At 47.6% G+C, this 17,397-nt stretch overlaps 1 protein-coding gene across 1 annotated transcript; it reads left to right on the top strand.

The window, feature by feature from the left end:
- The first annotated feature begins 15,369 nt into the window (after nucleotides 1–15,369).
- Nucleotides 15,370–17,171, top strand: LOC140000576 (uncharacterized). Its single transcript, XM_072030598.1, has one exon. The coding sequence runs from the start codon at nucleotides 15,388–15,390 to the stop codon at nucleotides 17,056–17,058; it is 1,671 nt and encodes a 556-aa protein (XP_071886699.1). The 5' UTR covers nucleotides 15,370–15,387; the 3' UTR covers nucleotides 17,059–17,171.
- Nucleotides 17,172–17,397: the final 226 nt, after the last annotated feature.

The raw sequence follows: 17,397 nt of genomic DNA, 5'->3' as shown, positions 1-17,397 counted from the left end.
GCTGCAGTCCCAAACATAGCAGAAATAGTGACATTAATACAAGGCGCTGCCCATCCTTGGATGGCTGCTTTGGATGTTAAAGATATGTTTTTTATGATTCCTCTCCTTGAGCAGGACAAAGCTCAGTTTGCTTTCACCTGGAAAGGAATCCAATATGCTTTTAATAGGCTTCCACAAGGATACAAGCATTCTCCCACAATTGCCCACAATACTTTGGCGAAAATTCTAGCAGAGATTCCTATTCCACCGGATAACACAGTATATCAGTATATAGATGATATCCTGATAGGGGGAAAGGATCAGGAAAGTGTAAGAGCCACAATGGAAAATATCCGGAAGACACTGACTGATTTAGGATTGGAAATCCCTGACTCAAAGTGCCAAGGGCCTGCACAGGAAGTTAAATTCCTGGGAGTATGGTGGGTTAATGGAGCTGCCTCTATTCCTCAGGACACGCTGGAAAAAATAGAACATGGACAAAGACCTTCTAGTGTAACGGAATTACAACAAGTATTGGGTGCTTTAAGTTATCGGCGTAAACATATTCCAGGTTTTGCTATCATTGCACGTCCTCTCTATAACTTGCTTAGGAAAGGAAAATCATGGGAGTGGACTGAACAGCATACTAATGCAATAGAATTATTAATAAAGGAATTGAGGTTGTTCCAACAGCTTGGCCCCATACACCCTACTGACCCTATCCATGTGGAATGGGGGTTCAGTGAACATGGCTCTTATTGTAACTTATGGCAAAGGGGGCCAGAGGGACCCGAGAGACCACTAGAATTCAGCTCCCACTCCTTCAGTGATACTGAAAGGAGATATTCGGATCTTGAGAAGGGATTATTGTCTCTAGTGCGAGCAGTGAAACAGACAGAGCAATTAAGGAGAAAACAGAATGTGATTGTCCGAGGACCTTTCCGTATCCTGGATGTAGTCCGTAAAGGAACAATACCACCTGCTGGCATTGCTCAGAAACCCATGGTTCGTAAATGGTATGCCTATCTAGAAGGTATTAATGAGATTATGCCAATCACTGAGGGTAATACTAAAATATCCAAACTACAAAAGGACATAGTACCCTCCTGTTTCAGCCTCCACCAACCAAACCATCCCCGATCCAGGAAGCACCTCCTCTAAAGGAAGACAGTGATCTTACAGGAGTGTGGCTTACAGATGCCTCGTCTCATAGGGAAAACAATAAGTGGAAATAGAAGGCTGTGGCATTGGAAGTAGCAACAGGAGAGAAACTGATTGAAACCGGTGAAGGCAGTGCACAGGTAGGGGAACTCAGAGCAGTTTTATTAGCCGCACAACATGGTGCTACCCATATCTATACTGACTCATATGCTGTTTTTAAAGGAGCTACCGAGTGGATCGGTCACTGGGCAGTTAATGATTGGCAGGTAAATAGAGTTCCAGTCTGGCAAACCGAAAGTTGGAAACAACCGTTAGAGATAGGAAAGCAGCGAACACTACATCTAGGATGGGTAAAAGGACATGATCAGTCAAACACTGTAGCTGCCCAATTCAATCAGCAGGTAGATAGCCTCACACGGTTGCGACAAATTGATGTCACTAATGATAACCAAGAATGGGAACGGTTGCTCGAATGGTTACATGTTAAGCATGGCCACACTGGACGGGCTGACTTATACTGGGAAGGTATAGCTCGAGGATGGCCTGTATCAGTCAAACTGTGTGAACAAGTGGTGACTGCCTGCTCCCAATGTCGCTTACGGCTTAACAAGGACCATCCGAGTAAGGCACCTCCCTTGCACATTCGGGACAGGAAAACATTGTGGCACTCCTGGCAGATTGATTACATCGGCCCATTGCGATCATCAGGGGGGAAGAAGTATGTTCTAGTAGGAGTAGAGGTAATATCTGGCCTCACTGTGGCTGCTGCTTTTGCATCAGCTACTGGGGAAAACACAGTAAAGGGACTAAAAGGATGGTTCAGTACACTCCCCCTACCTGAGGAAATTCAAAGTGATAATGGCTCACATTTTACAGCTGCAGTGGTACAGGACTGGGCCAGAGAGGAAGGGATCCGATGGATATTCCACACCCCCTATTATCCTCAAGCAAATGGTATTGTGGAATGCACTAATGGATTGGTCAAGCGTTTCGCAAATACTCACGAATCTGGATGGCATTTGCGGTTACATGACGCCATCTATCAATTAAATAATAGATGGAGTGGAGATGGCTGCCCCAAAATGAAAGCCTTCTGCGCATCTTCTACCGCAATCACTCCAAAGCACTATACTGAAATAGAAAAGCATCATACTAAAATAGAAAAGCACCCTGTAGGATTTTCTCCTGGACAGCCTGTGCTGGTAAAAATGCCTCAGATTGGAATAGTACCCATGATACTAACTACTCCCCAAAATCCCTATGCATGGGAAGCTAAAGATTGTTCAGGAAAAATACACCGGATCAGCACCCGGTGGATATCACCCTCTTTCTAACCCTGCCGGTTGAATACAACCGAGCATATTTTCTTTCTTTTTATGTTTACAGAAACCCTGAGCGAACTGTATATGGACAGCTGGAAGATGATGAATCAACAGTTTGGATTAATAATACTATGCTCCACCCTGACCTTGATGCAATCACTTCTGGTTTACAGCCAAGGAGACCCAGGCTGGCTGTGGTCCCAAGCCTATGTTAAATACACTGGGATTTTGGGAACGCAAACCTTAAAGGAAAAATTAAACTTAGCTACAGTGGTTATGCATGGAACTGAGGTGTTTTCGAGACACGAGTGGGGCTGGGATGAGAGGTGGCTTCCACTCCTAAAGGGAAGGACAGGAGAAGAAATCCCGGTGGGGTGTAGAATGGTTAATGGCTCAACTCACGAGAAAGCCACATTAATAACAATATCTGGAAACCAAGTGACAACAAAGTCCTGTACTACAGATGAGTGGGATTGTTGGTATAATTTTACCCTGACAGAACCCACTATTGTAACTTGTATATGGCAACAACACTGCCCAGGTTTGGGCCTGTCGCAGTCACGGTGTACAGGACTACTATTTAGATTCAAAATAGATGTGGTTGAACCTGATCCAACTACACCACCTGACCTAACTCCATACATTACATTTGATATACTGCAGTATGGAATTAGAAATATACCCAGTGACACCATAACACCTTATGATGATCCTTGGAATCATGCATTATCACGGTACAGCGCAATCATTGGAACACCTCAGAACAAAAGGGGTCTAAATTTATCTACCTTAGTTCTACAGCGTGTGGTGGTTTTACTCAGGTGGGCAGCTAAGCTCCACCACAACCGCTCTCTCACTCCCCCTCTCCTCAGAAGGAAGGGGGAGAAAATACGACACAGAGAACTCGAGGTTTGAGATGAGAAAGGTTTAATTAAAGGGAAAGGGAATGGGAAGGAAAAACAGATACAAAAGAAACAATCAGTCCGCGCGGAAGCACAGAGAGAGAGAAAAATTATTCTCTACTTCCCATCAGCGAGCGGTGTTCGGCCACGTCCTGGGAAGCAGGGCCTCAAACGCGTAGTGGTTGTTCAGGAGGAACAACCCCCTCCCCCACGAGAGCCCCCCCTTTTATTGCTGAGTGTGACATCAGGTGTTATGGAATATCCCTTTGCTTGGTTTAGGTCAGCTGCCCCGGCAATGTCCCCTCCCCATCACTTGCCCACCCCCAGCCTGCTGGCTCTTGGGGGCTTAGGAGTCCTGATGCTGTGCCAGCACTACGCAGCAATAGACACAACACTGGAGTGATATCAGTGCTGTTCCAGCTACGAGTGCAGAGCACAGCACTGTGCAAGCTGCTGCAGGGAAAGGTGACTCCATCCCAGACAGACCCAACACAACGTCCACCCCTTATTTCATAACATTTGTGTCACAATCAGGTACAGTTTAGTATATAGATGCTCTCATCACCATTGTTTTCTGTCCATTGAAGCATTTATATGTCTGTACTTCCTTTCATTCCATAGGTCTTTTCCCAAAATGCTCATAAAAACTGTTGATGGTTTCAGCTTCATCTGTCAAAGTGATCACTCAGGGCAGGCGAAGTTGGTTTTCTTGACACCAGCACCAGCTTAGCTCACATCACTGTTGCACTTGCCCGGTTCCTTGCAAAGTTGACCTGTCATTGGTTCTGCAGTGTCCTCCTACAACACATAACTTGGATAACAGATTAATTTTCTCCCAGTGTTAAATCTCCTTGAGGCACACACTTGATATCCCCATCTTTCTGCATTACCCACCAGGTATACCCTGGTCCTTGGGCAAAGACAATCCCACGAGTGGGTTTGCCTTTTCCCATGGCAGGGGCAGCCCACACTGCCTTCCCCATCCACTTCCCCACATGCACTACAGGGACTTTAGCTTCTCCCACAGTGTGTAGGGGTTTTGTTTTAGCAGGACCAGGACGGCTTTCAGACCCTCTGTTGTTAACTAGCCAAGTGGCCTCTGGTAGATTTATATCCCAATGTTTCCATGTCCCAGCACCCAATGCTCGCAGTTTTTAACAGTCCATTGTACCTCTCAACCTTCCCAGAGGCTTGTGGGTGATAAGGGATGTGGTACACCCATTCAATGCCATGTCTCTTGGCCCAGGAAGTGATCAAATTATTTCGGAAGTGACTCCCATCGTCGGACTCAATTCTTTCTGGTGTACCATGTCGCCACAGCACTTGTCTTTCCAGGCCCAAGATAGTGTTTCGGGCCGTGGCATGGTTTACTGGATATGTTTCCAGCCACCCAGTAGTTGCTTCTACCATGGTGAGTATGTAACGTTTACCTTGGCGGGTTTGTGGAAGTGGTCCGATGTAGTCAATCTGCCAGGCCTCACCATAACGAAATCCAAGCCATCTCCCCCTGTTCCAGGGAGTCTTTACCCTCATGGCTCGTTTGATTGCAGCACAGGTCTCACACTGATGGGTAAACCTGTGTGATGGCCTCAATGGTCAGGTCCACCCCTCGATCACGAGCCCATCTGTATGTGGCATCCCTCCCCAGATGTCCTGATGTTTCATGGGCCCATCGAGCTACAAACAGCTCACCCTTACGTCCCCAGCAGCAATATCTTGCCACAGGGTAGCAGCCCAGATAGGTTTACCTCTGCGCTGCCAGTTGTTCTGTTTCCATTGTCGCAGCCACCCCCACAGCGCATTTGCCACCATCCATGAGTCAGTATAGAGATACAGTACCGGCCACTTCTCTCTTTCAGCAATTTCTAGGGCCAGTTGTATAGCTTTCACTTCTGCATACTGACTCGACTCACCTTCCCCTTCCATGGCCTCCACAACTTGTCGGGTGGGACTCCACACAGCAGCTTTCCACTTCCGATGGCTCCCTACCACACGGCAGGATCCGTCAGTAAACAACACATACTGCTTTCTGTCTTCTGGCAACTCATTGTATGGTGGTGCCTCTTCAGCACGAGTTACTTCTTCTGTTGGTGCTCCGAAATCCCTGCCCTCTGGCCAGTCCATGATCTCTTCCAGGATTCCCGGGCGGTTGGGTTTTCCCATTCGAGCCCGCTGTGTAATTAATGCTACCCATTTACTCCACGTAGCGTCGGTTGCATGATGTGTAGTGGGGATTTTCTCTTTGAACATCCAATGTAACACAGGTAGCCGTGGGGCCAAGAGAAGTTGTGCTTCTGGATGTGAGGGCGATCTGGCTGCGACATCTGTCACCCCATTGATCGCCAGGGTTGATTCGGCTGATCTGGCTGGCTAGGCGGGTGTCACCTTCCTCCCTCACCGCTCCATGTGCGTCCCTCCCGAAGCTGCGCGCTCCGTCGAAGAGGACGACCTTCCCCGATAGAGGCGTACCGTTCATCGGTCAAGGGTATACGGTAGCTGCGCTCCCCTGCTAGAACCTCCAAACAAGCTCAAGGTCCATTTGTAGGAGAACGTAGGGTAGTCAAGCTTCCAAGACTGCAGACACATCCAAGTGAGGCGCTGCACGGGGCAGTCTGCCATTGTTTTTTTCCGGTACCCTTTTGGATCCTTGAAATACCCTTTCCTGAGGTAGTCTATGCCGAGGATGCACGGAGCCTCTGGGCCAGTCACGATGGGGTGCTTTTGCCACTCCTTCCCAGTTAGACTCACTTCAGCTTCCAATATGGTTAGCTCTTGGGATCCCCCCGTCACTCCAGAGATAGAGATAGGTTCTGCCCCTTGGTGGCCTGATGGCATTAGGGTACACTGTGCGCCTGTGTCCACTAAAGCTTTATATTTTTGCGGTTCCGGTGTGCCAGGCCATCGAATCCACACAGTCCAGTAAATCCGGTTGTCCCTCTCCTCTACCTGGCCAGAGGCAGGGCCCCACTAGTCTTGGTCGGAGTATCTATCAATTAATTCTTCCAAATGTGAAGCAGAAGTCTCTTCATCAGGGTCAGGAGTAATACTATTCCTTCTGCTGTCTCTGGGGGACTGTTCAACAGAAACTGGAGCAGCAATCCTCTTAGGGGCCCTCTTTGTTGCTGCTGTATCTTTCCGTAGCTCACGTACCCGAGCAGCTAGGGCCGAGGTCGGTTCACCGTCCCACTTCCTCATATCTTCCCCATGGTCACGTAAATAAAACCACAAGGTACCTCGCGGTGTGCGTCCCGGATTCTCCCTTGTTTGAGCCGGGGACTGCTGGCGCTTGATGGCCGAAAGATTTTTCCGTTTAGGTGAGGACGAAGCTATGTGTTCATCTAGCCGTTGGGACAGTCTCTCCACAGCTGAAATGCAGCCCCGTACTGGGGCAGAGAGATTTTCTTCATATTTATGAAGTTGATTGGACACGGTGTCCACAGTTGGCCCCATCCCCTCCTCCCATCCTGTTGGGAATTGGCATAATTGTTCGATCTAAGCTTGCTTTAAGCAACCAGGGGTAGGCCTTAGAAATCTCAGGGCCTGCTGTAGCTGAGCAAACCAAGCTGCCAGAGTAACTGTGAGAAGCTCCCACGGCAATGACTCCCACATCACCCAATTAAGGAACTCAGAAAATATTGTTATCAGCAGCTGGCCTCAAGGACTAGGCCTACGTGACCGTTAAGCACAAAGGGGGTTGTTTTCCTAACTTCTAATCAAAAGGTGGTGTTATTTTCTTAACAGTTTGTCTGGGTGCTTTTGACCAATAATCTTGTGTGAAACACTGTCCACCCCTGTAAAATTCACTATAAAAGTTGGGCTATTCGGGCAATAAAATGGTGAAGCATGATCTGACTCTGCTGGTGTCTGTCGTGCTTTCGGCCGTGCTTCCTGCAACAAATGGCGCCCGAACAGGCTGAGACCTGAACAAGGCCTGAACAGGACATCGCAGCGGGACAGACATCGCACCGGAGCAGGACATCGCAGCGGCGCCGGGGCAAACACCGCAGCGCAGCGGGACACCAGTGCAGCGGGACACCAGCGCAGCGGGACACCAGCGGCGCCGGCACAACTGAACGCAGGTAGACCAGGAGACCAGCGGCGTCGGGACCAGCGGCGCCGGGACATCGGCGCGGCGCCGGGACCAGTGCCGCCGGGGACCAGCGCCGGGGTCACAGCGCCGAGACTGAGACATCGGAGCGGCGCGGGACATCGGAGCACCGCCGGAACTTCGGAGCGGGCATCGGACCGGCGCTGCAGCTGACCAGACACCGAGCCGCAAACGCTGTACACAGGACTCACGGTGAGACGCGCTACTCCCGGTGAGAGACGCGGAAAACGCGGTACTCCCGGTGAGAGACGCGGGACACGGTGGGACGCGGGGACGCGGGGACTCACGGTGAGAGATGCGGGGTACGGAACCGCGCAGGAAATTAAAGTAATCGCGGGACATTGAAGTAATCGCGGTGGAGGTGAAAGGGACGATAATCCCCACACCCGCAGTCTGACAGGTGACTGGGACGTAACGGGACGTAAACGCGGAATCCCCGCACCTGAGAGCACCTATAGAGGGTCCCTGTCAGTCATGTGTCTCGCAAAGGCTGCAACAGCATAAATAAAGGCATGGAGGCATATGATTTGCTCAAATGCTTTTTAGAAGACCGCAGCACGCAGGGTATAGACTGCAAAAAGGATTTACCAGGATTATTAGCATATGGAGTAACAAAGGGTTGTTTTATCAATCCGGATACAGTTTTTGAACAAGCAGAGTGGCGCAAATTTGGGGACAAATTGTTTGATGAAGTTATTAATGACAATAAGACTGCTAAAAAATTATCGAAGCCTTGGAAAGCAGTCACTAACGCCTTAGCTATACATCAGGCTGAGCAGAGAGTCGCTGCTGCCGCTACAGAGCGACTGCGATTGCCAGGAAGAGCTGGTAGTGTTAACCCTCAGATGGACGAGGAAATAAGAGAGCAAAAACCAGACAGAAAAAACACCAGCCCGTTTACAGACGGTGTTCAACAGAGGCAGAGGATGTGGAACCAAATAGCAAATGAGGCCCTATGTGAGGGTGAACACGAGATAGCTGCACAATTGATTCCAGAGGCCTTCCCGGTAATATACTCACCACCGGACGCCCAGGGTAATGTTACGGTTAATCTAGTGAATTTGGACTGGAAATTGTTAACTCAGCTGTGGTCCACAGTAAATGACTCAGGTCTGAAAGGTGAACCTACAAGACACATGCTAGACTACATTTGGGGAACGAATATTTTGCTTCCAGGAGACATACGCAACATAATGAAGTTAATTTTGACCCAACACCAGCAGCTTTTATTTAATGCCCATTGGCACGCTGCTTGTCAAGAAGCAGTTGCAGTGATAAGAGCACCGGGGGACCCTTTACATGGGGTCACGCTGGAAGAGTTGATGGGGATAGGACCGTATTTTAGGACAGAAGCACAGGCATTGCTGGGACCTGATAAAGCCAAGGAATCAATGAGAACGGCCAGAAGAGCATTGGATCAGATAAAGGGGCCAGGGGGAATACCTTCCTACATGGGAATCAAACAGGGTAGAGAGGAACCATTTGGGCTTTTTATTGATCGCGTTGCAAATGCAATACAGGCGGCAGGGGTGCCCGATTACCTCAAGGGCATGATATTAAAAGAGTGCGCAATTCAGAATAGCAACCCCTCTACTCGCAATATATTGGCTTCCTTGCCCGGGACATGGACAATCGAGGAAGGGTTGGAAAGAATGGCTCAGGTACCAGCAGGCCCACAGGCTATGTTAGTAGAAGCAGTAAAGCAATTAAGTGACAGCATGAAAGAACAGGCACAGGCTGTGAAAGAGCATGTTCAGTTTACACAGTCAGGTCCTTGCAGCTCTTGCTCCTTTGCAAACCGCCGGTGGTCAAGTACCACCCCTTAGTAACCAGTTACCACACCGCTGCCGATGTTATCGTTGTGGTGCTTTTGGACACGTGAGACGATACTGCAAAGCTGGGGCAGTATGGTGCTCAAATTGTCAGTCGAACAATCACAAGGAAGCGGCATGTCGACGCAACGTGCCAGGAAACGGCCGGAACAGCGGCAAGAGTCGCAAACGCCTCCCGCGGCCGCTCCGCTCCCGGCCCCGGCCCCGGCCCCGGCGCCGGCACCGGCCGGGGCAGCGCGGCCGCGGGCGGCCACAGGGCCGGTCCCGGTCCCTGTGCCCGAAGTTTCCCAAGCCCGCCCCGCCGAGGCGGAGGATGCAGCAGGACGGCGCGGAGCAGGGCGGCTTCCCGTGGCCGGAGCCGCTGCCCGTGGCCGGCCCGGCGCTGCCGTTCCGCCGCCCACGCTGCGGGGAGCGCGGTCGGTTCGGCCGCGGCGCGCGTGTCAGGGCGAAGTTCAGCAGGATGGTGGAGGCCGTGGACAAGACGAAGGAGAAGCGGCTCGACAGGCTGACCGGGGAGCTGGCCCAGAAGACGACGGAGCTGCTGGAGGTGCGGGAGGCCTTCGTGCAGCTCTCGCAGAAGCAGCAGGAGGTGCAGCGGAGGGAGCGGGTGCTCAGCAGGCAGGTGGACGTGGCAGTGGAGATGATCGCGGCCTTAAAGCAGCGCCTCAGTGAGTTCGAGGAGGAGACAGAAAAAGAATTGTGGGGAAAAGCCAGGCTCCAGCACTTCATTGAGAACCTGCTGCAGCGCATGGACCTGGCAGAGAGGCAGCTAGAGTATTACCAAAACCAGCAGATCGCCTGCAGCCGTATAGCAGATGTTACACGCTCTTTCCTAACTAGTAATCATGTGTCTCACCCATTTGTGGTGAATGGTCAGTGGCAAAAAGAAAAGGGGGAGAGTAAGGGGCGGCAAAGACAGAAACGGTACCAGGAGAATGCCACTGACACTGACGGCACGGGTAATAGCAGTAGTATAAGTGACACAGGTGCGGGGCGGCGGGCACCAGTGTCCTGGAAATGTGATGGTGAAAAGGACTGTGACAGTGGAGAAGATGAAGAGAATTGTGGCATTGTGACTTGTAGTGCAGCAGAGTCCACATGCAGTAGTGGACAATGTATTTCCAAAAGCTTTGTCTGCAATGGTCAAGATAACTGCTCCGACCACTCAGATGAATCTTTGGAGCAGTGTGGCTGCCAGCCTGCACCTCTGGTGAAGTGTTATGTGAGTGAGGTGCAGTGCGGCTCAGGTGAGAAAGACTGTGAGAGAGATCCTGATTGCAAGGATGGAAGTGATGAAATTAACTGCCCTTCTCAGACTTGCAGGCCAGACCAGTTCAGATGTGAAGATGGGAACTGTGTCCATGGAAGTAGGCAGTGCAGTGGTATGAAAGACTGTCTGGATGGCACTGATGAAGCAAACTGTAACGATGTTATTCAGTGCTCTGGACCTGGCAAATTCAAGTGCATAAGTGGAGAATGCATAGATACCAATAAAGTGTGTAACCAGCAGAGAGGCTGCAAGGACTGGAGTGATGAGCCCCTGAAGGAATGCAGCATAAATGAATGTGACTGTCCATCTGGGTTTGAGTTTGTAGACAAGAGAAACTGTGGAGATTTTGATGAATGTCAAAACCCTGGTATCTGTAGTCAAATATGTATCAACCTGAAAGGTGGCTACAAATGTGAACGTAGCCGTGGATATCAGATGATTCCTGCTACAGGAACCTGGAAAAGGCCATACCAGTACAAAAATACAAATAACACCTGTGATTACAAAGACACTGCTAAGCAGGGTTTAGGGGTTTATGGCACGGAGTCAAGGGGTAACAACTACAGTGTTTGGAACAATTCTACAGCTTTGGCCTTACCTCCTGATGTTTTCCGATTTGTGGGGATAGGGCCTGGCAAGGTATCGCTGCAAATGCTATCAGAAGTCCATATTACTTAGATAAACTCATTGTATTTGTTTCTAGCTTGTTGCAGTTGCATGAAATCACCAGACATAAATGGGCATTGCTTGCACCGGATTGCAATGATAATGTTGAATTGTGTGGGGTTGCAGCTAGAGCGGCATTGGCAATTTTAGTGCTTGGAGTGGCATCTGTGGCCGCACGTAACAACTGCTCGGCTGTGGGGATCGGCTGTGGTGTGGACGCCCCTAGGTGCACCCTGAGCGTTTTGTTCGGAGGGGACTCCACTCTCAGCTGCTCACCGCAGGAGCAGACAAAGATCTCCTGTAGCTGCAGACAAACAGTAGTTTTTCAGCTGCTGGAGGGATACTAACTGGAGTATTAATAATTGTATGTGTTATTCTTAAATGTCCAGGTATTTTGTGTTGAAAGTATTTGAGTAAGGGTAAGGTTTTAAAACAAAGTGTTGCAAGTCACTTCACGAGGAACACAATGAGAGACAATACTTGTTTGTTTGCTTATCATTCTAAATTATATTCTTGTTGTATGATTGAGAGTGAGATGTGCCAGAGGCCTCTGGGTGTACGATTGTGTTCTGTATGCGTGATTGTACTGTGTATTGTGTGAGAGAGAGCACATTTTAACCATAGTGCAGGTTATTGTTGCCCTAGTGCAGGATTCTGGAATATAACCATAGTCCAGGTTATTGTTGCCATAGTGTAGGATCCAGAGATATAACCACAGTGCAGGCTAAAAGCATGGGAAATTGGTGCCGGCAAAAATCATAGAAAAATGGATTCATTAGAAAGATTCAATATGATATCAATCCTTTCAATCAGTGGTTCACTGATTTGTTTGAAACAATGCATAGATGGTTACTGGGATTAGTCAAAGGGGCATTAAGGATTCTGTTCATTGTGGTGTCAATCATCATTACACGTAGTATTGTGATAAATGTGGTTAAAGGGTTATTTGCAAAATGTTATAGGGATTTTGAAGTGGTGCCGGGAACAGGTATCCAGTGGATCACTGTAAAGTGGACTGAAGCAGTTTTAGAATCTGCACACGCTGAAGACGACCAAGAAGAGGTTCCTGATAATCTGACAATGACGTGGGCTGTGACACCTCAAGGACTGTCAAGAACAGCCTTTGATCACCATCAAGTGATTAGGTTTAAGTGTGTTACTATTAAGTTGTGTTGCTTACTATTAAATTGTGTTACCATTAAATGCTTACAGTAATTATAGTATTATTAGGGTTAAGTTATATAGTTGTGTTATGTTGTATATTTGACACCTGCTGTAAAACCAAGCACTGCCTGTACAAAAAGAAAACGGGGGAATTGTTGGGAATTGGCATAATTGTTCGATCTAAGCTTGCTTTAAGCAACCAGGGGTAGGCCTTAGAAATCTCAGGGCCTGCTGTAGCTGAGCAAACCAAGCTGCCAGAGTAACTGTGAGAAGCTCCCACGGCAATGACTCCCACATCACCCAATTAAGGAACTCAGAAAATATTGTTATCAGCAGCTGGCCTCAAGGACTAGGCCTACGTGACCGTTAAGCACAAAGGGGGTTGTTTTCCTAACTTCTAATCAAAAGGTGGTGTTATTTTCTTAACAGTTTGTCTGGGTGCTTTTGACCAATAATCTTGTGTGAAACACTGTCCACCCCTGTAAAATTCACTATAAAAGTTGGGCTATTCGGGCAATAAAATGGTGAAGCATGATCTGACTCTGCTGGTGTCTGTCGTGCTTTCGGCCGTGCTTCCTGCAACACCATCCCATTACTGCCAGTGTGCTGGCATGTGTTAGGGGTGCCGCCTGTACAAACTTCCGCCACATGGATGTTGTGCATTGAACTTCATCGGGGTCTTTAGGTACCTGGGCGTTGTTTAAATCACTATAAAGCATCTCCAGCACAGCTAATTCCCGCAGCTGCTGGAGGCCCTGATCCATAGTGGTCCATTTGTTTACTTGGTAGACAATATCCTCTTTATGGGGATACCTTTCTTTCACAGCTGTTAGGATTCGCCTCCAGAGGCTGATAACTTGTGCCTCTCTTCCAATTACTCTATCAATGAGCCGTTCTCTGGAAAGGGATCCCAGCTGCTTGGCTTCATTGCCTTCTAGCTGTTGGGTATTGGCCCAACTATCCCAGCATCGAAGCAGCCAGGTGAGGATGTGCTCACCTGGATGGCGACTGGAGTCTTTTCGTAGTTCTCGCAGCTCACTCAAGGATAGAGACCGAGTAGTTTCTGATTCATCTATGATTTCAGTCTCTTCTTTGTGATGTTGCCGTGATAACGCTGCTTTAGAGCTGCTTGCCTTTTCTTCTTCTCCCTCATCTGTAGGAGAAGCTTCTTCCCGTACTAAACGACCTGATCTCTGTTTCCACTGTTTCGTCTTTACTACAGGGGCGACTGATACCATAGATGGTCGGTCCTCTGGGGTGGTCACAGTGTGTGCTGTCTCATAATCAAATTCAAGAACCTCCCTATCCCCTTGAGGGTGCTGGGCAATGTTAATTGACATCTGATAGGCGTAAGCCAGACCCCAGCAGAGTGCAGCAAGCTGGTGGAGTTCTCTAGTATTGCCAGGGTCAGGGCATACATCTTTCAAACATTGTACCAGTTTTCTTGGATTTTGTACTTGTTCAGGGGTGAAATTTAGAACCATTGGAGGAGAAAACCGTGATAGGTACCTGTCCAAATCCCCCCACACAACTTGCCACCCACAACTTTGTCTGGGGACAGGTCCTTGGATAATATTCTTAATAAATTGCTTTACCTTGGGGAAGAAGACAAACACAAGACCTAGTAATAGGAGGATAATATCTGACCAAGGGTATCCAAGATACTCAAAGGCTGCTGTAATTAGCCCACAGGGAGAAAAGTAGAAGGCACCACACCCGATATTATTCACTGATTGACTGCTAGGGGCAAAAAAGAAGGCGCTGTAATTCTTAATATTTTCAATAAGATAATCTCCAGGAGACCAGGAGGATAACCATGCCGGGCCTGAATACCAAACAAAAATGAAGGCCAGTATGTTACAGCACAACACGATAAAAAAAACAAGCACAGACTTCAACACTTTCTCCGATCGGATGTAAAGGAAAAAAGAAAACAGAGAGTAGGCTACATACAACATATCCACACAGAAAAGTATTGCCAGAAAACCGAGCATTATGACTGTCAATATGTTAGTTGTAAATACTTCAATCAATGCTATTGTTATCTCAACCCTCGAGCCCCACGTTGGGCGCCAAAAAGGACTGTGGTGGTTTTACTCAGGTGGGCAGCTAAGCTCCACCACAACCGCTCTCTCACTCCCCCTCTCCTCAGAAGGAAGGGGGAGAAAATACGACACAGAGAACTCGAGGTTTGAGATGAGAAAGGTTTAATTAAAGGGAAAGGGAATGGGAAGGAAAAACAGATACAAAAGAAACAATCAGTCCGCGCGGAAGCACAGAGAGAGAGAAAAATTATTCTCTACTTCCCATCAGCGAGCGGTGTTCGGCCACGTCCTGGGAAGCAGGGCCTCAAACGCGTAGCGGTTGTTCAGGAGGAACAACCCCCTCCCCCACGAGAGCCCCCCCTTTTATTGCTGAGTGTGACATCAGGTGTTATGGAATATCCCTTTGCTTGGTTTAGGTCAGCTGCCCCGGCAATGTCCCCTCCCCATCACTTGCCCACCCCCAGCCTGCTGGCTCTTGGGGGCTTAGGAGTCCTGATGCTGTGCCAGCACTACGCAGCAATAGACACAACACTGGAGTGATATCAGTGCTGTTCCAGCTACGAGTGCAGAGCACAGCACTGTGCGGGCTGCTGCAGGGAAAAGGTGACTCCAGCTCAGACAGACCCAACACACAGGGAAACAAAATATTTTTGAAAGATGAATGGAGTTGGAATGATTCTCTAAAAATGGCTGAACTTCAAGCCACATCTGGCCAGATAATACAAATTGGTTGTCGAATAACTAATGGATCCACTTATAATCGGCCGACTGAAATTAAGACAGTATACGCTGATTCTACTAGACCACAAAATTATAGTACTGATTGTACCAAAATAACGGAACCAAATTTTGATTGCTGGTACAATTTTACTTTCATCAAACCTATAATTGTGTACTGTCTTTGGGGTTACAGAGGCACAGAAATATTATTTGAATTCATGGTTAATACAGAAACATCATCGACTACAAAGGATAAGAAGCCTCTACCTCCGCAGATCCTTGAAAACGAACCGACTCAGCCTCCCATTGGTCTAACTCCTTCCATCTTCAACACAGGTCCTTACATAATTAAAAATATGGGACAACAACAAATTCTCTTTAACCCTAGTTGGTCCCTAAAAAGGGTAGAGCTAGCGCTGCACATTAATATCTCTGCAATTAACTCAAAATGTACCACCTTTTTGAGAACTGCCTACACTGTCTGGTTAGCATGGTTACATGAACGTTCTCTGAAACAATCTTGGCGCATGCCACGGAATACAACTGGGTTATTGGGAACAGGATTAGGTATATTAAATAGCATTGATGCTGAGGTCCTAATGAGTAGAATAACAGCTACTACAGATGACCTAAGGAAACTGGAACGACCAATAAAATCATCCTTATTGGCCTTAGGAGCAAATCAATGGCTTCTATCAGATGTTTTGCCCCATTGGGAACAAATTGAGGAAAATGATCATCAATTAATTGTAAATGCCCTTGGAAAAGCCCAAGGCAATACCTCCCTTGCCTTGAGCTGCATCCAAGCGCAGTTATGGATACAATCTGTAGCAGCAGCTATTATTAGAGAGGGAGAAGGAGGAACTTTGCCCACTGAAATTCAAAAATTGATTTGGGATAATGCTTCAGAATTTGAAAAGGAGTTTCAAGCTTGGTGGCAATTAGTCAACTTTACCCATTATGCAGAAAATGATAAAATTGTTGCCTTTATACTTACTGTAAGTAACGCCACCATATACAATGTATATCCAATCATTGCATTAGGACTCAATCATAATGGAACTATACTTTATCCTAAAGAGCATAAAGTATGGGCCCATCAAAAGGGAGGAAAGTGGCAAACAATTGATGTAAATGCATGTATTGTGCGTGAACAAAAAGGTTTCATCTGTGAAAGTAACACGCTGGAATCTCAAGACATTTGTCTTGACACTGATCAAAATATTTGCCACTTTGAGATACATCCTAATGAAGCCCTTGAAACTGTACTTGTATATATTGGGAAAGGTTGTGTTTGCATGAGAACTCATTGTGATTCTATAGTCGTAGATAATACAGTGGTAGATACCAGTAATCACTCTAATGTTTGTGTTTGCAATTTTACCAAAATTCTAGGATGTGATTTTAAATACTCAGCTCCTGTCACTTCTTATCAACTTATTGCATCTAATTATATTCTGCTTCATGAACTGCTGCCTACTCCTATTGGAATGAACCTCACCTTGGTGAAGAAATTGCTGGTACGTGAGGACCTGAAGCAGCTGATGACACAAGTCCGAGAAAGTGGACAAAAGACTCTGATTACTGTCCATCATGATGCACAAGAAATACATCGAGTGATGGAAAGGGTAAAGAGAGATGAGAGACACCGTTGGTGGGACGCTTTGTTTGGATGGTCGCCAGCTGCCAAGGGAATCTTCAACAAGATGCTTCACCCTGTTATTGTTCTGTTAATACTCACTGTATTATGTTTCATACTGACAATTAGTTTGTATGTTAAACTCTGGTTTATGATGAAACGTTTAGAATCCCTACACAATGTACATACACTCGATAAACCTCATTCCAAGAATGTATGTGATATCCCCGACATATTCCAACTGTCGTGAAGCTTGAGTGACTGTAGTCACGGGGTGGATTATGTGGTGTAAATGCCTGAAGTAACTAGGAAAATAAAACTAACATTCACATTTTTAAGGAAAAGGTACAGCATTGAAGAGGCTTTCAGGGTAGGGCGTAGCTGCATTACCTGAGCGTTCCCTAGACTTCCAACCTTAGATGCTATCGCGCTGGGGAAACTTGGTGTGCTAGCCCTAAGGAACAGCACGGAGCATAGAGTGGAGTGGAGACACCACGGCTAGGCTCTGTAATCAGGTGGGGACTCGATTGTTCTTGTGCACAAAGCTGCACTTTCTGCCACCCTGAGCCAAAGACCTGTCATGTTTTGA

Source organism: Anas platyrhynchos, chromosome W (genome assembly GCF_047663525.1).
Source record: "Anas platyrhynchos isolate ZD024472 breed Pekin duck chromosome W, IASCAAS_PekinDuck_T2T, whole genome shotgun sequence".
Taxonomy (NCBI): Eukaryota; Metazoa; Chordata; class Aves; order Anseriformes; family Anatidae; genus Anas; species Anas platyrhynchos.
Note: the sequence above shows the minus strand (reverse complement) of the source record. Positions and strands in the feature narration are given on the sequence as shown.

Bases quoted from the DNA above. Each gene is read 5' to 3' on its own strand.
- LOC140000576 (XM_072030598.1), top strand. From the start codon at position 15,388: ATGGTTAATACAGAAACATCATCGACTACAAAGGATAAGAAGCCTCTA.